A 23,363-nucleotide genomic window follows, 5' to 3' on the forward strand; every position below is an offset into this window, starting at 1 on the left:
AGCATTTGAGATCTTGGGTCCACGCATGGCGAAAAAAGCGAGATCACGGTTGGACGGTGGGAAAGACCGGCACAATCGTACTGATTGGTAGACAAGAAATTGCCTGTCTTTGGCTGAGACTTTGGTGAAGGTTTATAGCCATCCGAAATGACCATGGCAGAACTGGTGATTCAGGAGCTTATTGGGTGCTCTCGGTAGCAGCCTCGGCCTTGTCTCCACCGCGTTTCAGGAAGTTACCCTGCATCCAGCAGCGGTACATTTTTTGTTTGGTACCACGGTTGACGATCAACCGCCGATCGGCTCCCATGTTAAGGACCTCAAATGCTCCTTTTTCCTTTGCCAGTTGTTTGGCCTCTGCAGATAGCTCATCTGTTGTTTGCTCGGACGCTTCTTCGGTGGGGTTCTCATCACCAATAGGGATCTGCAAGCCATTCTCTGCGCTCCAGGTGCCCCACATATCAACGAGTTGATCCTGATCGAAGAAGTAGACGCGTGTGCCATCACCTCGAACGTAAAAGTTCTCGGCCATGTATCGACCTTTCTTGAATCGCACTTGGGCGAGGTCACCACGGCCGTAATCACGGAACAACACACGGCCACCGGGCTTCAAGAGACGGTAGACATTGCGGATTGCCTGGTCCCACTGGTTGGGAGCTAGGGCAGAAAAGATGAAGATCATAATCACAACGTCGACTGAGCCTTCGGTCAGACCGGGCGGAAGAGAGTCGCCGTTCTCGTCAGGCACACCAGCCGCATCCCAGACATCAGCGGACATGTATTTCTCGTTGTAGAGCTCACTCTCGCGCATGACCTTCACGGCATATTTGGAATAATCACAGGCATGGACCTTCAGGTGCTCGTTCTCGTTGTTGGCTATCAATGGGAAGGCGGTGTTTCCAGCTCCCGCACCGACCTCCAGGACGACCTGGGGACCGGCGTCCTTCTGTGTGACTTCCGCAAGAATGGGGAATTCTTGGCGCAGCCACTTTCGATCCTTGAAGAAGTTGGCCGTGTTGTTCTTATAGAAAAGGTCCCACCACTTGGCGGGGTTGGTGTTGAATCGGTTGCGATCAAAGTCCGACACGCGTGTTTCGCGCTGTTTCGCATATTGGGTCTGCGCGAAGGCCTTGAACTCATCATCTGGTTCGACATGGTCCCAGGCATTGAACTCAAAAACATCATCGCCCTTTTCAAGGAAACGCGAACCGAATTGAAAGGGGTCGGTTCGTTTCAGGTTGTTGCTGGGGTCGTGGGAACGATGGGGGGCGATCTGAGGAGGTTCGACATTTTGTGTCACTTCCTGGATACTGGGGTCGACTGTCATGATGTCAAATAAAGTTTATAGTTCTGATTGACTTGAGATTTGGAATTAGGCGTGGAAAGAAAACCCTATCACTCAAGTAAGTGATCGTGGAAGAGAAGGCGGGGAGACCAAAAAAAATCCAGGCGGCGACGCGATTGGCGGGGTGTTTTGATCACATGACTGGATTTTGCCCGCATAGTTTCTTGCCCCTCAACCCACTTAGTCATTTAGCCAATGATATTCTCTTTACTTGTCCACCGCCTCGTTTATCTTCGGATCTTATCTCTTATTGCTTATCGGTCCTTTGACCCATTACATAGGTACATTTTGAATGTTCTTTTTAGATGTCAAAGGTTATCCATAGCCCAACCCAACCCACCAAATGGGCGGGATTCTGGGCCCATAATAGGCCCCAAACAATACGAATATGTCAATTTATCGTAGCTACATAATTAATACATTTTCTCTGGTTTTTTATGTAAATCCAGTCCAGGGATATTAGGCCAACCCCAATGGGCGTGTATAAATTATTGAATTGAGGGCTGTCGAGGGTATCTTGAGGTAAAGGAGAGTAGGGATAATGTCATAGAACCGAAAAAGGATAGAGGTAATATAATAATAGGGCAAGTCAAACGAGACACACAAAACCGAGATGAGTTCAAGGAAAGCAGACGAGTCAAAGTCGAACCTGGCCACCAGTCAATCGTTCCCAGTCCCTCTGCCCAAAGGGAACATAGGTATTGCCCTGAAGCCAGTACATTCGGTCCTTCTTCGACACAAGAGCTGGATCCACGCCTTCAGTACGGAGAACATGCTTCTGTTGCTTGTTGTTACCGGTCGCCTGCGTCACTGGCGTAACCCGCAAGAACAGAGGAGCCGCAAACCGGGGCAGATTCTTGAGAGTGTGTGCAGCCAGAGTATCAAGCACCTCGCGCGACGGCTCCAGTGCGGCATCAGAGAGGTTACCGCTTGCCATCTGCTGGTTGAAGAGGATGGCTGCACATCCGGCACGGCCATCGTGATTGGGAAGAGACACGCCGTAAACGTTGGCTTCATGTACTTCAGAATGCGAGCCCAGAACCTCGGAAACCTCGCTGGTGGATACATTCTCACTCTTCCATCGGAAGGTATCACCTAGCCGATCCGAGAAGAACCAGCGGCCGTCTTTGTCCCATCGAACCATGTCGCCGGTCCGAAAATAGGCATCGCCTTTCTTGAGTACATCCCGGATAATCTTGCCTTCTGTCGCCTTCTTGTTTCCGAAGTAGCCCTGGAAATTGGCAGTAGGATCCGCTGCATCGATAGCGAACAATAACTCACCGGGATCACCCCGAGGGACAGTCTTGCAGAGACCAGTCTTGGGGTCTCGCCACGGTTCCTCGGTCTCGTGGTCAACATCCACGATGGCAGAGCTACGACCAAGGAGAATATTTCCCAAAGCACCGTTTCGGCCGATAGCACCCGCGGAGAAGTCGTTCGACGAAATGTTCCATGAGCCCGTAGTGCCTTCAGTAGCAGCATAGAACTCGGCAATTGTGGGGATGTTAAAGCGTTCCTTGAACCGGTTCCAGATATCGGGACGTAGTCCATTTCCAAATGCCAGGCGGATATTGTGCTTCTTGTCAAGGCCCTCGCCGGTGACTGGGTCAATTTCAGGTGCTACGCCCAATAGATAACGCAGTGTCTCGCCCACATATTGGATAATCGTCGCATCGTTCTCGCGAGCCTCTTTGATGAAGTTGCGTGCAGAGAACCGGCGACCAATGATCAGGGTGGACCCGGCCATCAAGCAAGTTAGAAAGCCAAGCACTGAAGCAGAACTATGGTAAAGAGGCATGCACTAGTCAAGGGGTTAGCTTGGACAGTAACATTTGTAAATTTGGTAGACCTTACCGTGAAGAATCTATCAGAGGAAGTAATGTTCAACCAATCTTTGACGAACAAACTACCGGACCAGCACTTCTTCCAACTGACAATAGCAGGTTTAGGAAGGCCAGTGGTGCCGCTTGTGTAAATTAAAATGGCCATATCGCGAGGGATCAAGCCACTTCGGGCCTTGTCATCCTCTCGCGTAGGCTCCATTCCTAAAATCTGCGCTTCCACCTCGGGGGTATGAAACACGATTTCAACCGGCCCCTTGCCATCACGGAAGCTCGGGGATGTCAAAATCTTCTGTTGCTCCTCCGGGAAGCAGTGACGAACTTCTTCGTCAACCACCAAAAGTCTCGCTGTGGACGTCCGAATAGAGTGTGTGAGCGGCTTGCCGGACAGGTTGTAGTTTATGAACGCAGGGACTGCTCCAATACTCCAGAGTCCTAACAACATGAAGATAAAGGTGGAAGAGTTCATGAAGTCGATCGCGACGATCTCCTTGCGCTTGATGCCGTGGACGTTCTTGAACCACGCTCCATAGCGAAGAACCGTGATGTAGGCCTCATGAAATGTCGTTGTTCTTCCATTGTACACAATAAAATCGTTGTCTGCAGTTTTTGGATTGAGTGCATAGGATTCAAGTATGTAGAAGAGGTTCAAGCGGTCGCCTCGTTCGGCAACGCGGGACTTCACGGACATCTTCAACAACCCCTTGATAAGGTTCAAATCGTAGGAGACTGACCATCTTGCATTTAGATATGCAAGTGTGGTTGCCGCGGCAGGGAGTGCAAGAGTCAAGGGAATATCTGCACAAAGAGACAGTTGTTAGCCATGCATCCCGCCCCGAGGTATGTTATAACCTACCGGGCAAAGGTGGCAGCGGCATTATGGCCAAACAGATTCAAGTATCAAGCCCAAGTGAGTATGATTGAGTATGATCAAATACTTTACTCGCCGAGTATGATATTTGGAGTGGAGGATGAGATCGCCTCTTGGGTCACAGCTTTGAATGTAGCTTTGGGTGAAAGAACAAAGAAGGTGTTATGGTAGCTCCCTGACACCTCTGATTTCACGAGGTTGTTTTCTTATATTAGGAAATGACTAGTCAAAAGCAAGAAAGATTGACATTATCCAGTGAGATTGGGGGAGATTGGGGGAGATTGGGAAAAGAGATCGAAATGTGCCTCGGCACGGAAGTGCCGATCCCCTGATTCATGCAACATTGCGCAACATTGTGCAACGTGTACAAAATGCCACATAAACTCCTCGCCACATAACTCAGCCTTAGAATTTAACATCCATACATAGTATAGATTAAACAACTATTAGATAGTATGTTATATGTATAAAATGCTTAATTTGGGAGCAGACAGGTGCTAAATCTAACACTATACATCGGCCCAGCTTACAGGGATCGCCACCCCGCAATTTTTTGGAAACTGAAGCTATACTATTTATGTACTAGTAGTTGCATGTCCGAAGCATGGATATATCTATCTTGACCAAATTGCATAAGATAGCATATCACTTTGGCAAGCGCTTCTTCGCTGGGACATCCTCATATCCATCTTCCATGAACTTACCCAATGCGTCCAAGCCCTGCTCTAGGACTTCGGTTTCATTGACATACCCAATGCGGACATAACCCTTGAAGTCTTCTCCGACTCCAAAGCAAAGGCTCCCCGGCACAAGCATCACACCGGTCCGTTCTTGAAGCATTTCACAGAAAGCGACATCGTCCACGGGTTTTCCCATCTTGTTGAAGCGCACAAATGCAGTGGTACCGGCTTGCGGTTTAATCCACTCACACGCCCAGCGATGAGCATCGATAAATTTCTCTAAAATGGAGAGATTGGTTCGGGCTAGATCGAGATTTCGCTTCAGAAGGTTGTGGATGCAATCCGGTGCTAATGCAAAACTGGCAATTGCTTCGTCAATTTGCCCGACCGAGATGGTTGTATAATCGCGCGCATTAGCAAGAGATTCGATGATAGAACTATCCCGCGACGCAACCCAGCCGACCCGTAAACCCGCCAGACTGTAGGCTTTGGAAACGGATCCTGTCACCACGGTGTGTTCGTATCCCATGGAAAGAAGTGTGGGTGGGAATCTGGGGTCTGCGGGACTGATATTGTGGAAAAGTGGGCGATAGACCTCATCGGAGTGGATGATGATGGACTTTTCCCGGGCAATATCGACCAATTGTTCGAGGGTCTGGCGCGGGATGATAGCTCCAGTTGGGTTTTGCGGGTTGCTATGATGAGCATGATGGTTAGAAAAAAAAGCGCGCCCTGCATGGTAATGAAAAGAGTTAGACATACTTTATGATGATCAATTTTGTGTTGGGACGGATAAGGCCTTTCAGCTCTTCAATGTCCAGCTGCCATCTATCGGTCTCTTTGGATTTCCATAGGCTGACTTCGGCCCCCACTGATTCAGGGACGGAGAACAGTTGCTGATAAGTTGGATAATGGCAGATGACATGGTCTCCTGGGCCAACCAGTGTATATAGCAGCAAGAAGTTCGCTTGAATTGCGCCAGGAGTGATCAAGATATTATCCTTCGGCAATTGTGTTTGTGCTCTCACGGAGTATAGATTCGCCAATGTATTTCGTAGCTTATCAGATCCACGGATCGCCCCATACGTAAGTTTCGTGGATTGAAGGTGGGCAAGAGGGTTGGACTCTTTGTCATCGGACAGCGCGCGGAGATCGTCGACGGAGATGGATGCGCAGCAGGTTTCGGCGGTATTATATTTGGCAGTGGTCTCATACTTGTCCATCCACTGCAGACTGGTTAGCAATGGGAATTTGTAAAGACACAAGGAACAGATAAACACCACCGAGTCATGGGGTAATGCGGGGAGGTACCTGTTCAACCGCAAAAGCTTCAATCTTCACCATGGTTGAGAACAGTGAGCATTACCGAGCGAGCTAACTACAACTGAATATCCTGTTCTGTGACGTTCCAAGATCCAGCTGAATAGGTAGTAATTTGGGTCTTGTTGTGACCGCCGCTTTTACCTATGAGCTTCTTGGTGTCCGTGTCGTCACGTGATGAGTTGTCGTGTTCATCCATCATGACGATCCTAATTGAAATCATCGTTTATGTGGTTTATATGCAGCGCAGATCTAATCCAGTGTTCCCCCGATACACGATACAATAGATAAAAGACAGCACTTCTCCAAGTTCTTATTGTTGACGGTGATTTTCATCGTTGTATCTAAGCGTTGGCCCGCAACCGGATTGGAAGACTTCAAGTAAATGCCTTTTTTTTATGTAGTATTTTTTATGCTGTTCTTCATATAGTACGGTGTCACAGCGGCAATACAAAGTTGACAATACAATGGTCCTTTACCATTGTTCTCCTCGGCCAAGCAAGGGAGGGTGCAGATGAGTTCTGGAGACTTCTCAACGAGCTGTCTCATTTGGCTCCTCTCCTCTGGATGAGTGATACCGGCAACAGCTAGCCACTCTGCTCTTGTGCCATAAGGATCACGATAACCAAAAGGGAATCCCATGCAATGTTCAACCCGGGGAGTGTAGAACAACGTCGAGGTCCTTCGTCACTAAATTGACCGACGATGTAGATGTCCCCTATCATGGCATCACGTGTTTCCCCGCATTGAATACAAATACCACCTAGGCAGCCATACAGAACTGAGAAGGAAGAAATATTAACATCATGGAATATCTAGTTAATGTTGCTGTAGAATGAAAATTATCATCAACTTTGTATAGCGGTCACCTGCGGGTTCCTGACGCCTATGCAGCAGCCCAGCCTCTCTCGCTTCTCCGCCCGCGTCATCGTCTGGGGGCCAATCTCACCCTCTCTCCGCTTTCTGTTCCTCAACCTTCAAACTCACCTCCTTGTTTCTATCTTTTACTTCAACTATATGCTCCAGCTTGATCTTCTAATTTGATCAATTCGGCGGTCCGCCCCGCATCTCTTCAGTTGTTGGCATCGCTGCGTATTAGGACACGCAAGCATCCTTCTCACAAGATGCGCTTGACTGGCGCAATATCTCTTTCGCTTCTCACACTAACTCCTATACTGGGATCTGCTGCAGCATGGAGCGAATTTTCCGACGCAAACCTCGCTACGCAATCCTATTCCCTTTTCGATGATCGGCCATCCGGATGCCCCGAGTGTCCGGCTTGCTTCAACTGCCAGCTCGACAACTATAACTGCACTCATTTTGCGGATTGCAACAACTTTAATGGGAAATGCTCATGTCCCCCCGGATTTGGAGGCGACGACTGCTCGGTTCCACTATGCGGTTCGTTGGCCGACGACTTGAACCGACCGCAGCGTGATTCCAATACCTGTCAATGCAAGGATGGCTGGAAAGGCATCAACTGCAATGTCTGCGACTCGGATAATGCCTGCAACGCGATGATGCCAGAAGATCAAGGAGGCGTGTGTCACAAGCAAGGCGTCACGGTCAAGGAGAACTTTCAAATGTGTGATGTGACCAACCGTGCGATCTTGAAACAGCTCGACGGCCGCAAGCCCCAGGTGACTTTCTCCTGCAAAGCTGAGGATGAAACATGTAGCTTCCAATTTTGGGTCGACCAGAAAGAGTCATTCTATTGCGGCCTAGACACTTGCGAGTGGAACATGGAAACAGACTACAGCTCTAATACAACTCACTACAAGTGTGAGCACCTCCAGTGCAAATGTATTCCGGGCCGTTTCCTCTGTGGCGAGAACGGGTCCATTGATCTGAGCGATTTCCTTGATCAATTGATCAAGGGCCCGGCTACTTTTGATACTAAATCAACCCTGGAGGGCACCAAGAGCGTTTTCTCTGAGCCTCAAATGAATGGATTGATTGCGGGCGTCTTTGGTGATCCCAGCATCTTCTTGTCATGCGATTCAGGAGAGTGCATGTACAAGACCGACGAACCGGGATATGAGCGCCCCGTGAAGAAAATCAACACGCCTCTCATTGCTGGCGTGATCGCGGGAAGTTCACTATTTGTGGTTGCTGTCATTCTGCTCGTTTGGTATCTGTCCCGTCGTGCTGCGCGCCGCAGTTATCTTCGCTTGTCTCTCTCGGATGATTCGGACGACGAAACTGCCAAACTCCTGGCAGACTATCGCCCTGCGGCTTTGTACTGGGACAATGTATCTTACACGCTAAATGGAAAAGAGATTCTCTCTGGTATTCAAGGTGCGTCCATACCAGGCCAGATTACGGCCATTATGGGAGCATCTGGTGCTGGGAAAACTTCATTCCTCGATATCCTGGCACGAAAGAACAAGCGTGGCTCAGTGAATGGAGATTTCTATGTCAACGGTGAGAAAATCGACGACAATGACTTCAGGACCATGGTTGGCTTTGTCGACCAAGAAGACACAATGCTTGCCACCTTGACAGTCCATGAGACCATCTTGACAAGCGCCCTACTCAGACTTCCCCGGGACATGAGCCGGGCAGCTAAAGAGCAAAGAGTTCTGGAGGTTGAAAAGCAACTTGGGATCTACCATATCAAGGATCAATTGATTGGCTCGGAAGAAGGTAATGGTCGTGGCATTTCTGGTGGAGAGAAACGCCGAGTCGGCATTGCTTGTGAGCTAGTTACCAGCCCTAGTATCCTGTTCCTGGATGAACCCACCAGCGGATTGGATGCCTACAATGCGTTCAATGTGGTTGAGTGTCTGGTGACGCTAGCCAAGACATACAACCGCACCGTTATCTTCACCATCCACCAACCTCGCTCGAACATTGTTGCTCTCTTTGACCGACTTATCCTTCTTGCCGAGGGACGCACGGTCTATTCCGGTCCTTTCTCATCATGTCAGCAGTATTTCGACCGCGTGGGCTATTCCTGTCCGCCGGGATTCAACATTGCAGATTACCTTGTCGATCTTACAATGCACGCCGGTGGCACACATTCGTCATATACGGACGGGGTAACGTCCTCTGTGGATGAACGCACTGGTCCACCTAAGACTGCATCAAGCAGTCTGAGGGCTGTCAAGTCCGTCACCAGCGCATCGATCCAGAGCATTGAAGATAACTCGAGCGGCGCAGAGGCGACCCGGAGACCCAAAAACAAACGCCGGGTATCTCTGAAACAGCAACAAGATCGCCAACTTTACTCCCGAAAGCAACATAATGAGCGCCCAATCACGCCCAAGACAGATGACGAGAGTGCTACATTGGATGTAGCTGAGAATCATCAACAATGGCTGCGTCTTTCTCGCCAACATGGTAATGCTCCTCCGCAAATCCTTGATGATCCAGATCAGCTACCTCCGCCAGCACCTGGACAAAGTGATCTGGACATTCTGGTAGCCAGCTACGCGAATTCTGATGTTTGCCATTTTGTGCATGATGAGATTTTGGCCGCCGTTCAGAATGCCCAGGATGCGAACGGTTCACCAAATTCACCCATGTTATCGGATACTGTGAGACAGTCTAAGGGCTATGCTCGAGTTGGTTTGGCGCGGCAGTTCATCATCCTGTCTCAGCGGACATGGCGTAATCTTTATCGAAACCCGATGCTGATGCTCACCCATTACGCAATTGCCATCCTTCTTGCGGTCTTATCTGGATTCCTCTTCTATGGCCTCACGGACGATATCAGAGGCTTCCAGAATCGTCTTGGTCTCTTCTTCTTCATCTTGGCTCTATTTGGTTTCAGTACTTTGACTAGTCTCAACGTGTTCTCCACGGAGCGGCTTTTGTTTGTACGTGAGCGTGCCAATGGTTACTATCATCCGGTCACATACTTTGCGTCCAAGGTCGTGTTTGATATCGTTCCTTTGAGGCTAATTCCTCCCATCATCATGGGCATCATCGTATATCCCATGACGGGTTTGATTCCGGCATGGCCTGAATTCTTCCGCTTTTTACTGGTTCTGGTCCTTTTCAATCTTGCGGCGGCCAACATTTGCCTCTTCATCGGCATCATTTTCCGGGATGGCGGAGTCGCCAACCTTATTGGCAGTTTGGTGATGCTCTTCAGCTTGCTCTTCGCCGGCCTCCTACTGAATCACGATGCAATCCCCAAGTCAGCATTGTGGCTGCAGACTGTGAGTTCCCCTAAAACTTGAGCGTTGTTTTCCCTACTAACAATAGTACCAGCTGTCCATCTTCCACTATGGCTTCGAGGCCTTGATCGTCAACGAAGTGACTTTCCTCACCTTGATTGATCACAAGTACGGTTTGGATATTGAAGTTCCTGGTGCCTCTATCTTAAGCGCGTTTGGATTTGACACCCAGGCCTACTGGGGCGACGTTATCGGACTGGCTGTCATCTCCGGGGCCTTCCTCATCATTGCATATAGTGCAATGCATTTCCTACTTGTCGAGAAGCGATGAGCTAGTCCCTTTGTGTTACTATACACCGGTATGATACCATCGAGAGCGTTTCCATTAACTCTGTGTTTTGCCTTGGGTTCGGCTTGGTCGTTGTCCTTGTCCGACATTGTTTCGTATCTGCTCTTTAAAGGCGCATAGAAGCCTGCATGCTGCGATCTATAGTTTGTCATTATGTATATAGACAAGATAGGTATTCTTAACGATCCCCTGCATTCCATGTTTCCAAATAAATCACATTGTAGTTGGGTACATTTGATCCAGACCTCATGTACCTCAAACATGTACCTACAGGATCAACGTCACAGACCTTCCAAGGTCTCTCGTGTCAACCTAAGCTAGTGAACTAGGTTACCAACCCAATAGTCAATAATTTATTTCGAGTCCGACCCATCTTGAAGCTGTTTCTTATCGAGTACTCCAAAGTACAGCATATACGTTACCAGCCCCGTTTGCGGGTTGCGCTAATGATGACCAGCCCTCCCGTCACCGACACCGCCGACCCGTTCAGGTTCGACCGCAGTTCGCTAATCTCGACCACTCCCTCCTTCGATCCCACCTCATCTTTGCCTCGTTCTTTTCATCTCCACCAGCTTGAGTGCATTTAGCATCTTATTTGTGAGTGAGCTTTGACCCCTCTCTCCGGAGAGGACTCTGTGGGATTCCTCTGTCTTCCTTGGGCCGCAGAACCCCACAAACATCTCCAATTCCGGCCTCTTCAATCCACCCTGACCTCAACCACTTTTGTCGCAGACAGTTTACTCATATTCTCTGTTTAGCAATTGAAATATTGCCAATTATACTTGACGCAACGTCAATTTCGCAATGATGTCTGGCGAAGCATGGCTTTACCTTTTGTCGGTGTTGATCAACGCCGTCAACCTCTTCCTCCAGGTGTTCTTCACGATTATGTACAGTGATCTCGAATGGTGAGTCTTTCCAGTCATATATTCCAAGCAACTGCTTTGGGTCCACGCATATTACAAAACACAAGCTGACATTTCTCCCTCTTTTTTTTTTTTTTTTCTCCAGCGATTACATCAACCCTATCGACCTTTGCAACCGCCTTAACGCCTACATCATCCCCGAAGCCGCTGTCCACGCATTCCTGACCTTCCTCTTCCTGATCAACGGATACTGGATCGCCATCGTGCTGAACCTGCCCCTCGTATTGTTCAACGCCAAGAAGTACGTTGGAAGCTCCCCGAGTAGCCCAAGCCCCCCTCAGAACAAGGCTAACCGAGTCGTTTTCAAAAATATAGGATCTACGAGAACCAGCACCTTTTGGATGCGACCGAGATTTTCCGCAAGTTGAACGTGCACAAGAAGGTCGGTTTGGTTTCTAAGTCGCAAACTTCAGCGCAATGACTAACTCGAACTCGTGTTTTTAGGAATCCTTCATCAAGCTTGGCTTCCACCTTCTCATGTTCTTCTTCTACCTCTACAGCATGATTGTTGCCCTGATCCGCGATGAGGGCCACTGACTGCGTGAAAAGACCGAATATGCGATGCATCATGGTCGTTCCGGCTAGATCAAGGAGCCGTCTGTTGATGAGCTGTTGTCATGAGTTCCTGGATCAGTGTTCCTTGGACATTGTTCTCAGCCTGTTCACGCAACCCTCGAACATGACCGCAGCTCCAAGACGGCCGCTATACCATATAACTCGGTATATCGATGTGGTTCCTTATCTTTTGAGCGGCCATGACTACGGATGAGCAACGAATTCTTTCAGCCTTCAGATATTTGCTGGTAGGACTACAGCGATGAGAAGTAATAGATATTTCCTTTGGAGTGTCTCGAGCTGGGGATGTGAGCTGGATTGATTCGAGACACTGTATGATTGACTCCTGGTGGTGCATGTTCTTTTGATATTGTTTGTTTGTTTTCAATTCTTCTTCTGTGTTAATCTTGCTGTGTCTTTCGACCTGTTGAGTTGTATATACCTCCCATGTGGTTGGCAATGAAGAGCGTACGATACCCAAGGTTTCTAACATTTACATGATTTCTTGTTTGATAAATACCATGGCCATGAAATAGGTGTAGCAAGAGTAGAAAACAGTAGGCATAATTGATATACGCACCTAACTGATCGCAGCTGCATTGGGGTTGGTTGATAGACAGCTTGGCTGCGGTGGCTGTTCCGCGGCCTTCGTATCGGGGGTCTCCCGACGCCCGTAAAATTCCCATCCTCCACCATCTACCATTCACCAACCACATTCAACCCCAACGTTGTTGCAAAGGGGCATTGAGGTCTGCGCATTCTTACTCTCTTTAAAATATCAGTCATGTCCACCTTATTAGGTCTCGGTTATGACTCCAGCGACGATGACGCCACAGCTATGCCGAACTCGTCTGTGACGACCGCGACCAAGGTCGTTGCTGCACCAGAGGTCAATACAGAGGTTTGGTCCCCCCATAATCACCCTTCTTCCGAGTTTCTTTTGTCTCTTGTGCCTCAGCCATGACGAGCAGATAAGACTAACGATCCTACAGGACCAAGCGCATATGCAGATGGCCCTCGCCAACGCCTCATCCCAAGCTCTCACCTACAATGCTACATACGATGATATCACCAAGCCCTCCCAGGGCCCTATCAATCCGTTCAACCCAGCGGGTCCGGGAAACGGTATCAAAAGAAAGAATGTACCGACAGGATTTGCCGAAGAGGCAGCCATCAGCGAGTCCACATTTGCGGCGCAACATCGCACGTTTCAGAGTCTGGGATACACGCGCAATCCGACAATGCCGGATCAATTTGTTGGAAACCTCGAAAATGCGGCACAATATGGAGGTCGGGATGTTGTGCAAATTAAGCCGACTAAGAGCGCGTCCGCAAACTGGCGGACAAAGCGGCAAAAGAAGGGCGACTCCAGTGTTGTGGAAGGAGAGGGCGCATATCTGGGACCCTGGGCGAAATACCAGAACGACCAGCAATATGACTATGTGGAGGTTGCTGAAGGAGATGAGCGCGCGCTTGGTAGCGACGAGGAATACGTCGAAGAGGAAGACGAGACTTTGACTACCACGGCGCCCATGCCAGCCATGAGCAAGGATGCCACTGCCTACGAAGGCGACCTTGCCACGCAAGAAACCACCGAGTTCCACGGATCGGAGCAGTACGACTACCAGGGCCGGACGTACATGCACGTGCCCCAGGACCTGGATATCGATTTGCGCAAAGAGCCCGGCACCACCAAGAACTACGTACCGAAAAAGCTTGTGCAAACTTGGAAGTCGCACACCAAGCCGATCACCTCCCTTCGATTCATCCCCAACTCTGGGCACTTGTTGCTTTCGTCAGCAGCCGATGGAAAGGCCAAGCTCTGGGATGTGTATCACTCTCGGGAACTCTTGCGGACCTTCTCCGGCCACACCAAGGCAATCTCAGACACAGACTTCCACCCATCGGGGAAGACTTTCCTTACCGGTTCATACGACCGACAGATCAAGCTCTGGGATACCGAATACGGCAAATGCCTTGGCCGGTTTTCCACAGGCAAGACACCGCACGTCGTCCGCTTCAACCCCGGCGCAGATCACTCACACGAGTTCCTGGCTGGTATGTCTGATAAGAAGATCGTACAATTCGACACCCGGTCCGGCGAGCTGGTCCAAGAGTATGACCACCATCTAGCAGCCGTCAACACCCTCACTTTCGTTGATGACAACCGCCGCTTTATCTCCACCTCCGACGACAAGTCGCTGCGCGCTTGGGAATACGGAATTCCTGTGCCGATTAAGTTCATCGCAGAGCCATACATGTTCGCACTCACCCGTGCGACACCCCACCCGAATGGCAAGTATGTTGCCTTCCAGTCAGGCGACAACCAGATTGTCGTCTACAGCGCAACGGACAAATTCCGTCAAAACCGGAAGAAGCGCTTCGTTGGACATAATACTTCCGGGTACGCTGTCGACCTCAAGGTCTCGCCTGATGGCCAGTTCCTTGTTTCCGGTGACAGCGGTGGCTATGTCTGCTTCTGGGACTGGAAAACTGGCAAGATGTACCACAAGATCCAGGCTGGTGGAAAGGAAGGCGGTGCTGTTACTTGTGTAGACTGGCATCCCCATGAATCCAGTAAGGTTGTCACTGGTGGGTTGGACGGTACTATCAGGTACTGGGATTAAAGAATTTTAGTCATTATCATCAGGTTTTCATATTAATTTGATCAAAAGTCCAGACTTGAGTCTTGGAATGTTTTCCTTTTATGCCCGCGATGTTTTCTATCATAGGCCGCTGCCTGTGCTATGCTACTTGATGTAATAAATTAGATACATAAAAAATCTTCTAAAAATCGGCATGTTGTCACATATTCACTCAAAAGCCAACCCTTCCGACAAAGCAGTTTTACATATAAATGAATTTCCGTATAGTCTTCAGCCCGACACAAGCCAGGTGACGCGAGCACCGAACCAACCCCACGGGCGAGAGATACTGAGGGTACTTCCACATCAGGATGGATACAGCACCAACACCAGCAACCAAAGCCCCGCTCAAACCAAGACCAAGCACTTGGCTTTGATGCTGAACAGCTTCAATTACCTCCGAGTACCTCTGGTTACTGAAGCTGATACGGGCGTATTGAGTTTTCCAACCAAAGATCGGGAAATGGTGGTCGATAGTTTCTTCGATCGTCTTACGCAGCTTGTACAGCGGCGATTTGACACCCGAGCGCATTTCGAGGTAATTTTCCTTCGATAGATCGTTGATAGCATGCGTATCAGCGCACCTCTGGTCTGTGTACGCTTGGAAGGCTCCCTGGCGCTTGAGACCGCGTGTGTAGACGCTAGAGTTAGGGTCGTAGACTCCATGTCTGTCCAGTTCCTCGAAAAGAACCCGGACGTCTTCGAGACCGGCATTCAGTCCCTGTCCGTAGAAGGGCAGGACTGCATGAGCAGCATCGCCGATAATGACGACGCTGGCGTTGAAGTGGTGGGGGTTGCACTTGATGCTGATCAGTGGGAGGTGCGGGTTTTCCACAAATTGCTCACTCAATGCCGCGGGCTCGATTAGCTCTGGGCATACGCCGGGGAAATGGGAGTCGAAGAATTCGTGCAGGCCCTGTGGCGAGGTCTCGAGGGTGTTGTAGTGCGAGGATGGTGCGAATAATGTACATGTGAATGACTTATCCGCTGATGGTAGTGCTATGAACATGAACTCGCGCCCAGGCCAGATATGGAGGTGGTTTGGCGAGATGCGGAAGTCTCCATCCTCTGTCGGCGGAATCCGGAACTCGCACCAGAGAGCGTCGATGTACTCTTGTTGATAATCAAGACGAGCGAACTTCATCAGGTGGAAGCGCGCGGCGGAGTGTGCACCGTCTGCACCGATGAGGTAGTCGAAGGACACCTCGATCTCCGGTACTCGACCAGCTATACCAGCATCATCGGGCACAGGTGTCTCGCCAGGGATTCTACGCTCAAACCAGGCTTTGTTGGTGCGGAAATCAGCACCGGTGAGCTTGTAGTTGAAGAATAGCTTGACATTGGGGGTCTTCTCAAGCTCGTCGAGGAGAGCATTATTGAGAGTTCCTCGGTCGATAGCATTAATAGCCTTGTAGTATTGGTTAGCTATGATATGCAGGGCAAATAGCAATAACAACTGCCAAGCAGATGATCGGTGCATACCCGGCCGTGAACGTCATAGGCCTGTGCAGCTTCCCACAGATCTCCTCGGTCTCGTCCGTGGATCATTCGTCCATGCATGGGGATCGCTTCACGGAGGACATTGTCGATCAAATCATCCCGACCAGAATGTCTCATAGATGTAATGCCACGTTCGGAGAGTGCCAAGTTGATAGACTTGGTAAAGTTCAATGGCACAGTTGTAGGGTCCCGGAGATCTACGGATGTGCAGGGATTATTGGTGTCAGTTCGGAAGAATTCGCAATGAATCACAACTGAGCCCAGGACAAGTGCAGGGGGTATCGAATACAGTAACAGATCACAATATAGATTAATCGGGGTGGTTTTCTCTTGACGAGTTGAGGCAGGGACCTTGCGAGACATGCTGTCTTGATAAAAGCCAGCCATTTCCGGCCAAATACAAGTACCGCATTTCTTAACAGCCAGACCATTCTGAACGGTGGCCAAGCAGAGGTAAAAAGAAGAAGAAAGGGTTACACAAGGCATTGGAACGTACCTCCACGGAGCTCATATACTTCCACCTCATCACCTCTTGACGCAGCATACAGTGCTGCCAATGACCCTACTGGGCCGGCACCCACAACAACCACTTTCTGCCTCGGAATGGCCATCATATGACTGTTCAGGTGGTCAATGTCCAAAATAAAAACTGATATGAGTTGAAACGGAATCGTAAGTCGTCATCACGTGCTGCGAAATCGGCCCCTTCCAATGTTCCCAAAATGATCGACATTAGTCATTTTAATCGTTGCCTTGCTGCCTTGGTACCTCAGGCTAATATCAGCCATTTTGACACTAGTCCAAATGAAGTTTAGTTCTATATCGCCCTTGCGGCCGGCGGGGATTTTCTTGAAGTTTTGGTCTCCATTTAATCCACTCTTTACTACGTATTCCCTCAATTATTCTATTCTTTTCGCTTCTGCTATTTCAATATGGCTGAAGCTGCCAATCGCAAATGCCGGGGTGTGGACTGCCCCAACGACGCAGGCACTCTACAATGCCCGACATGTCTAAAGAGCGGCGCGGACAGTTTCTTCTGTTCGCAGGACTGTTTCAAGCGAAGCTGGGTATGTAAGCACTCGGATGTGGCTGGAAGATGCGCAATATATGCTCCCTTCTATTCGGGAAGCAAGGGCTGACCATCTACTCCAGAGCGAACATAAGAACATTCACAAAAAGAGTAATATCCTCACCAATCTTTTTCCTCCGAAGGTAGTTTCTGAACCAGATCCAGCCACCGGAACCTTCAATCCGTACCCGTCCTTCCCATACAGCGGTTCCCTGAGGCCCGTCTATCCTCTATCCGCCAAACGAACGATTCCTAAGGCGATCCCGCACCCGGACTATGCCCGCGATGGTATTCCCCGCTCCGAGCAAAAGCTTATCGGCCGTCATAACATCACCATCTTGAATAAGGAGGAACAAGAGGGTATGCGCAAGGTTTGCCGATTGGCTCGTGAGGTTTTGGATGCAGCCGCACGTGAATTGAAGCCTGGTGTAACAACGGATTACATCGACGAGGTTGTCCACAAGGCTTGTATCGAGCGTGATGTATGAGGAGCTACTCTCTGGTGCACAAAATCATACTGACATATATTTAGTCTTACCCCTCGCCCCTGAACTACATGAACTTCCCCAAGTCTGTATGTACCTCGGTCAACGAGACTATCTGTCACGGTATTCCCGATCAACGGCCCTTGCAGGATGGAGACATTGTCAACATTGATGTCACTCTGTACCACAAGGGATTCCACGGCGATATCAACGAGACCTACTATGTTGGAGACAAGGCACTTGCGAACCCTGAGGCCGTCCGAGTGGTGGAAACCTCGCGTGAATGTTTGGACCAGTCAATTGACCTCGTCAAACCTGGCATGCTGTTCCGTGAACCTGGAAATGTCATTGAGAAACACGCCAAGGGCCGTAACTGCAGTGTCGTCAAAAGCTACTGCGGTCACGGTATCAACCAACTGTTCCACTGTGCGCCCAACATTCCTCATTATGCTAAGAACAAAGCTGTTGGCACTGCCAAGCCGGGTATGTGCTTTACAATTGAACCCATGATCAACATTGGTACCCACCGTGACCGCACTTGGCCCGACGACTGGACCAGCACCACCCAAGATGGCGCTCTGTCAGCCCAATTCGAGCATACCCTTCTCGTAACTGAGGATGGTGTCGAGGTTCTGACTGCCCGTCTGGCTGACTCACCTGGTGGGCCAGTTTCGATGCCTTCGACAGCATGAACTCGCTGAATTAGGAGTTAATTGGAAACATCTGCATATTCAGATACCTCTTCAACAGCCGACGTTATGACCGTTTCAATGCCTATCAATATAGTTCTATAATTGAGGTAATTTATCAAACAAAGTACAACATAGGACCATAGCCCAAGGATTTGCCGATGTCGTCGCAGATCAAAGGTATGGCAGCAGCATAAGCCCGAGGGATTGGGGACATTTGATTGGCCGAAACGGATAAGTCGGGCCCTGGGAGTGAGGGGGCTCTTATCTTCACGTGTGGGGAAAGTTTTTGGGGTTTATGAGGCCTTCGCTCTTCTGTTTGTTTTTTTTTTTTCGTTTCTTTCCCCGTAGAAGTTCAGTCAAGTCATTTTGACTTTGGAATAATCTGGAGCGATCTCGATAGATACAGTCTCGACAATGGCTCCAGAGGCATCTCCTACCGAGAATTCCCCGTTGCTGGGATGGGCGTCCTCCAACGGCGCTGTCTCCAACGGCACCATTTCTAATCACCATGTGGAATCAGGGGATCCAGTTCAGCCAGAGGATTCAGGAAAGGAGCCGTTCCATGATGCGCAGAAGCAGCTTAAATATGTTGTTCCTGCCATCTCGCTTGGAGTATGAATTCTTTTTCAATGCTGATTAATTTAATTTCGTTATCGGAATTGTAATTAACGGGATGTATAGATCTTCTTGTCAGCGGCCGACCAGACAATTATTATGGCCAGTTATGGTCAGATTGGTAGCGATCTCAAAGCTCTCAATCTGACCAGCTGGATTGCTACTTCTTATTTTCTCACTTTAACCTCTTTCCAGCCTTTATATGGCAAGCTGAGCGATATCTTTGGTCGCAAACCGTGTCTTCTCTTTGCATATGCGATTTTCGGTACAGGATGCTTAGGCTGCGGTCTGGCTCGAGATATCAATGAGTTGATTGCTGCTCGTGTATGTTCGCACATGGTTTCAATTCTAAATCATGTAATGCTGACTATTTCCGAACAGGTCTTCCAAGGCATTGGTGGTGGGGGTATGACCACTGTCGTCAGCATTTTGATGAGTGATATTGTTCCTCTTCGTGATCGAGGGCTCTGGCAGGGTATTATCAATATCATCTATGCAACAGGTGCCGGCATTGGTGCACCCTTGGGTGGAATTCTCTCCGACTACATTGGCTGGCGCTGGTATGAATGATGCAAGATCCACATCTCTTTACGCCATCTGACGTTTTTTTTTCTAGGGCTTTTTTAGCGCAATTCCCTCTCTGCGTTATTGCATTCATTTCCGTATCGTTCTTGCTCAAGCTGCCCGCTCGCGAGAGCGCCCATTGGAAGACCAAGCTGCGTCGCATCGACTTCCTTGGCGCTGTAGTCCTCGTTGGCGCTGTTCTTGGGTTCTTAATTGGTCTTGATCGCGGTAGTAATGTTTCATGGAAACTACCCCTGACAATTGCCTCGCTGGGTGTCTCCATTGTCTTGTTCGTGGTCTTTATCCTAGTTGAGATCTACCTAGCAGCAGAACCTTTCGCACCTGGTCACATCATCTTCAACCGAACATTCTTTGCTTGCTACGGGTGCAACTTCTTCAGCTTTGGGGGATGGATTGCCGCCCTGTTTTATATCCCTTTATACTTCCAGGCGGTAGATGGTGTATCTGCTACGACTGCAGGGCTGCGCTTATTGCCAAGCATTCTTTCTGGCGTCTGTGGATCCATTTTTGCAGGCTTGTTGATGAAATGGTATGGCAAGTATTACTGGCTGACAGTTGCTGCGTATGCTTCTCTTGCAACTGGTGTGTTCTGCATATACCTGTTCTCCGGTGGTGTGGTGGCTAGTACAGTCCCGATGATCTTGGGAATGGTAATTTCAGCATTCGGCAATGGCATTGGTGTCACTACAACCTTGATCGGTTTGAGTAAGTCCTTATTTAAGTTTACTATACACCCCCTTCAAGGCATGCTAACTACTTCACCAGTATCGAATGCTACTTATGAAGACCAGGCGGTCGTCACTGCTTGCTCATATTTGTTCCGCTCATTGGGATCCGTGATTGGTCTCTCTTTGTCATCAACTGTGGTTCAGCAAGTCTTGCGGAATCGATTGCGGTCAGGTCTACGCGACAGTAAGAATATCGATCAGATTGTTGAAGGCGTGCGAGAAAGTCTGGATTTCATCAAAACCCTTGACCCAACAACCGCCAAGATTGTCCGGGACTCTTATGGCTGGTCCACCAACAAGGGATTCGCCTTTTTGGTTGTTGTGGTTTTCTTCGCTTTGTTGAGCAGCTGTTTCATCCGTGAAAACAAACTCAACCGCTAATACACAGGTGAAGCTCTATCTATCTAGGGATACTCAAAAAGTTTCGGATTTCCATTATTTGAAAAGCAACAAACTCTTATGGAACTTACTATGGTATGTGTTCTATCTAGCATTGGGGTTGGCTTGGGAATTGTCCATGTTCATCACATAGACACCAAAGAAGGCATACTGGATATATTGGACATAAAAGGAGTTGTGTGTCTATTTCCAAAATGCAATCAGGAAAAGAACATAGATTTTCAAAACACAGATCAGCTAAAGAAATAAGCATCTTTAAGCCGTCTTTACTACCTATGCTCTAGCTATAACACCAATAATGGGGGAAATACTCAAACAAAACCCGTATAAGACTTCTAGAAAGACTATAGAAATAATAACTAACTACAGTATAGTTAGATAACTAGTTAGGCATTAGATAGTTAACTAGTTTGATATGGTATTACTAACGGGGAAGTAGATCCATAAGAAGTATCTGGGGCATATATTCTAACATTCTAACATTGGTGTTCAATCCCATCTATATATTTAGTATATTTAGGGCATCAACATCGACATGAACACAAGCTACAAGCTCTATTACATTGACAGCAACAATCACCTGGGTTGTTCCTTTACCAAATCTCTCACCCAACCATAGTAGAATATGTTCAATCCTTCCCGTCAGAATTGACAATAACCCGCTGAGCCTCCAAGCTACTGCTGTCTGTCTGTTCCTCTTCCTCCACCCCTATGGTCTGAGCAACATTCCAATTGCCAAACACTGCGAGAAGTGTAAATGGAATCGTAACACCCCACAGTGCAAAGCCCAGTGCCATTTGGTTCAAGTTGGGCCAGTGAGTTGCGCCGACTGCGTAAGCAATCGTACTGCCAATGGACTCCCACGATCTTAGGATGCCGGTTGTTCTGGCGATATCGCCATCTCCCTGCGCTCCCTTGATCTCGGCCATCAACCAATAGATGTATGTCTGCAGCACCTCATAAAAGAACTTGAAGAAGATGTAGACTGTGAAAGCCGAGTTGAAGAAGGGACCATCGCCCAAATCAAAGGCGGGTGGTTGGGCCATGCGGGAGAGTTTCGTCTCGACGACAGCGTTCCATATCCAAGACGCTGTGACAAAGACAAGGACGAAGATGTATACAATTTTAGATCTGGTTCCTCGAGACAAAAGTTTCAGATCTAAGAATAGGCCTGTCGATATATTGGCGGCAGCACCGACCACGGCTGTCAAGAAAGACGCAAGGGCTCTGGAGCGGACGCTGAAGTAAGCTAATCTATCAATTAGTGCTGCCATTCATAATTGATAAAGGAGGGGTGGAGGTGTCATACTTGTCAAATAGTTTCCCTGATAAGTTGCACCGAATTGTCCCGCGAGGAAGACCGGAATGAGTAGCAGCATGTACTTATTGCGAAGTTGCTTCCAGATAGCGCGAGCCTCAACAGAGAGACTGGTTTTCTTCATGTAAGGGATCTTGGTGCCATTGCTTCTGATGACATCTTGCGGCTGTGACAACAGCAATGCAAATGGAGCTCCAAGAGATGAGATGGCAACAAGGCCTAAGTATGTTGTGTAGGTGACCTTGCCAACATGCGCGGTATTGACATTAAGAGCGAGGGAGATCGCACCACCAACAAGCGGACCCATTTGGCGGATACTCATCCAGATTGCAACATAGCTAAACATAAAACAGTCAGTCAAATAACAACTAGCAGACGGTTTGGAGCTTCAACATACCGTCCTCTTTTCTCTTCCTCTGGATATCCAACTGCAATGGCAGCCTCACTAGCCCATAGAAGAGACGCTCCAATTCCACAAAGAGCAGCCCCGAGCAAGAGGAACCATTCATTCCCATAACGATTGTTGCAGTATAGACCAGCCGCATAGGGAGTATAGAATGCAGCACCGATAAACAAGGTCCACTTCGCAGTGATCTTGTTGGTAACACCACCGGCAAGGAAACAGCCTACTGACATGAGTCCATATGTCAAGGCATTGGCGGCATTGTTCAAGTAAGGCTGCACAATATGTTAGCAGTAGTTGCATAGATTCCCAAGATCCAAGCGACTTACCTTGGCATTTCCTCCAGCTCCAAGGTTATTGAGAGCAGTCCAGATACCGGGCTCGCAGAAGGCGACTAATCCGACAAGGATAATCTGGAGAAGACATGACCGGTAGAACCGGACCAGACGTTCGAGAGCCATGATAGATATGGAAGATTGCTACACGAATCATAGCACCGGAGAGAGCCAGTATTATAGTACTGCATGGCTATGGGCCCCAGGGTTGCGAATGTTAAACAAAATAACACAGCACGTCAGAGCCCATTATAATCGCGATTTCTTGGTTTTATTTCTCGCCCGATAGAACCCCACGGCTGGGACTAGTTGATCGGGGACGGTTGAAGAACTTTGGGTGATGGTTAAATCGATAAGAGGAGAATCGTGCGAAGTGAGCCATTGACCTCCAAAAGCACGTAATATGAGGGAACGTGCTTCAAGGGCTGGGCCACAGAATTCTTATTTCCGAGGTATTTTCGGTTGTAATAGTTGGAATAAGAGTATCTTGGAGAAATGAGGTGCTACAAATTCTGTCATTGGACTAGTTAGTGGATGTTATAGTTAGTAACTACTCCGTATAGTTAACTAGAAGTTGGGTT

General features: G+C 48.7%; 10 protein-coding genes across 10 annotated transcripts; 5 read left to right on the forward strand and 5 right to left on the reverse strand.

Moving 5' to 3' along the window:
* Positions 1–178: 178 nt before the first annotated feature.
* On the reverse strand, positions 179–1,324 carry N7516_004770 (tRNA(Thr) (cytosine(32)-N(3))-methyltransferase; the record flags this gene model as incomplete). The annotated part of the gene is made up of 1 exon (XM_057217490.1): positions 179–1,324. One exon carries the CDS (start codon positions 1,322–1,324, stop codon positions 179–181), a length of 1,146 nt encoding a protein of 381 aa, XP_057079373.1.
* A 655-nt stretch (positions 1,325–1,979) lies between these two features.
* Positions 1,980–4,061, reverse strand: N7516_004771 (uncharacterized protein; the record flags this gene model as incomplete). The annotated part of the gene is made up of 3 exons (XM_057217491.1): positions 1,980–3,143; positions 3,197–3,981; positions 4,040–4,061. 3 exons carry the CDS (start codon positions 4,059–4,061, stop codon positions 1,980–1,982), a joined length of 1,971 nt encoding a protein of 656 aa, XP_057079374.1.
* A 638-nt stretch (positions 4,062–4,699) lies between these two features.
* N7516_004772 (uncharacterized protein) lies at positions 4,700–6,078 on the reverse strand (the record flags this gene model as incomplete). The annotated part of the gene is made up of 3 exons (XM_057217492.1): positions 4,700–5,429; positions 5,497–5,960; positions 6,046–6,078. 3 exons carry the CDS (start codon positions 6,076–6,078, stop codon positions 4,700–4,702), a joined length of 1,227 nt encoding a protein of 408 aa, XP_057079375.1.
* Positions 6,079–7,178: 1,100 nt separating this feature from the next.
* N7516_004773 (putative ATP-dependent permease ADP1) lies at positions 7,179–10,509 on the forward strand (the record flags this gene model as incomplete). Its single annotated transcript, XM_057217493.1, has 2 exons — positions 7,179–10,220; positions 10,273–10,509. 2 exons carry the CDS (start codon positions 7,179–7,181, stop codon positions 10,507–10,509), a joined length of 3,279 nt encoding a protein of 1,092 aa, XP_057079376.1.
* A 432-nt stretch (positions 10,510–10,941) lies between these two features.
* Positions 10,942–12,125, forward strand: N7516_004774 (cornichon family protein). The gene is made up of 5 exons (XM_057217494.1): positions 10,942–11,124; positions 11,286–11,435; positions 11,539–11,694; positions 11,769–11,835; positions 11,898–12,125. Exons 2-5 carry the CDS (start codon positions 11,332–11,334, stop codon positions 11,988–11,990), a joined length of 420 nt encoding a protein of 139 aa, XP_057079377.1. The 5' UTR covers positions 10,942–11,124; positions 11,286–11,331; the 3' UTR covers positions 11,991–12,125.
* Positions 12,126–12,792: 667 nt separating this feature from the next.
* N7516_004775 (WD40 repeat domain-containing protein) lies at positions 12,793–14,635 on the forward strand (the record flags this gene model as incomplete). Its single annotated transcript, XM_057217495.1, has 2 exons — positions 12,793–12,909; positions 13,001–14,635. The coding sequence occupies 2 exons, from the start codon at positions 12,793–12,795 to the stop codon at positions 14,633–14,635; spliced, it is 1,752 nt and encodes a 583-aa protein (XP_057079378.1).
* A 220-nt stretch (positions 14,636–14,855) lies between these two features.
* On the reverse strand, positions 14,856–16,764 carry bna4 (kynurenine 3-monooxygenase; the record flags this gene model as incomplete). Its single annotated transcript, XM_057217496.1, has 3 exons — positions 14,856–16,061; positions 16,136–16,350; positions 16,650–16,764. 3 exons carry the CDS (start codon positions 16,762–16,764, stop codon positions 14,856–14,858), a joined length of 1,536 nt encoding a protein of 511 aa, XP_057079379.1.
* Positions 16,765–17,085: 321 nt separating this feature from the next.
* On the forward strand, positions 17,086–18,399 carry N7516_004777 (methionine aminopeptidase MAP1; the record flags this gene model as incomplete). Its single annotated transcript, XM_057217497.1, has 3 exons — positions 17,086–17,220; positions 17,306–17,704; positions 17,755–18,399. 3 exons carry the CDS (start codon positions 17,086–17,088, stop codon positions 18,397–18,399), a joined length of 1,179 nt encoding a protein of 392 aa, XP_057079380.1.
* Positions 18,400–18,813: 414 nt separating this feature from the next.
* N7516_004778 (putative MFS multidrug transporter) lies at positions 18,814–20,708 on the forward strand (the record flags this gene model as incomplete). The annotated part of the gene is made up of 5 exons (XM_057217498.1): positions 18,814–19,011; positions 19,081–19,338; positions 19,396–19,574; positions 19,631–20,304; positions 20,365–20,708. 5 exons carry the CDS (start codon positions 18,814–18,816, stop codon positions 20,706–20,708), a joined length of 1,653 nt encoding a protein of 550 aa, XP_057079381.1.
* A 647-nt stretch (positions 20,709–21,355) lies between these two features.
* Positions 21,356–22,908, reverse strand: N7516_004779 (Major facilitator superfamily domain general substrate transporter; the record flags this gene model as incomplete). Its single annotated transcript, XM_057217499.1, has 4 exons — positions 21,356–21,975; positions 22,036–22,382; positions 22,442–22,722; positions 22,777–22,908. 4 exons carry the CDS (start codon positions 22,906–22,908, stop codon positions 21,356–21,358), a joined length of 1,380 nt encoding a protein of 459 aa, XP_057079382.1.
* Positions 22,909–23,363: the final 455 nt, after the last annotated feature.

Source organism: Penicillium verrucosum (assembly GCF_028828655.1).
Source record: "Penicillium verrucosum strain IBT 35672 chromosome Unknown utg000001l_segment0_segment0, whole genome shotgun sequence".
Lineage (NCBI taxonomy): Eukaryota > Fungi > Ascomycota > Eurotiomycetes > Eurotiales > Aspergillaceae > Penicillium > Penicillium verrucosum.

Bases quoted from the DNA above. Each gene is read 5' to 3' on its own strand.
- N7516_004774 (XM_057217494.1), top strand. From the start codon at position 11,332: ATGATGTCTGGCGAAGCATGGCTTTACCTTTTGTCGGTGTTGATCAAC. The intron at 11,436-11,538 runs GTGAGTCTTTCC...TTTTTTCTCCAG, and splicing joins ATGTACAGTGATCTCGAATG to CGATTACATCAACCCTATCG. The intron at 11,695-11,768 runs GTACGTTGGAAG...TCAAAAATATAG, and splicing joins GTATTGTTCAACGCCAAGAA to GATCTACGAGAACCAGCACC.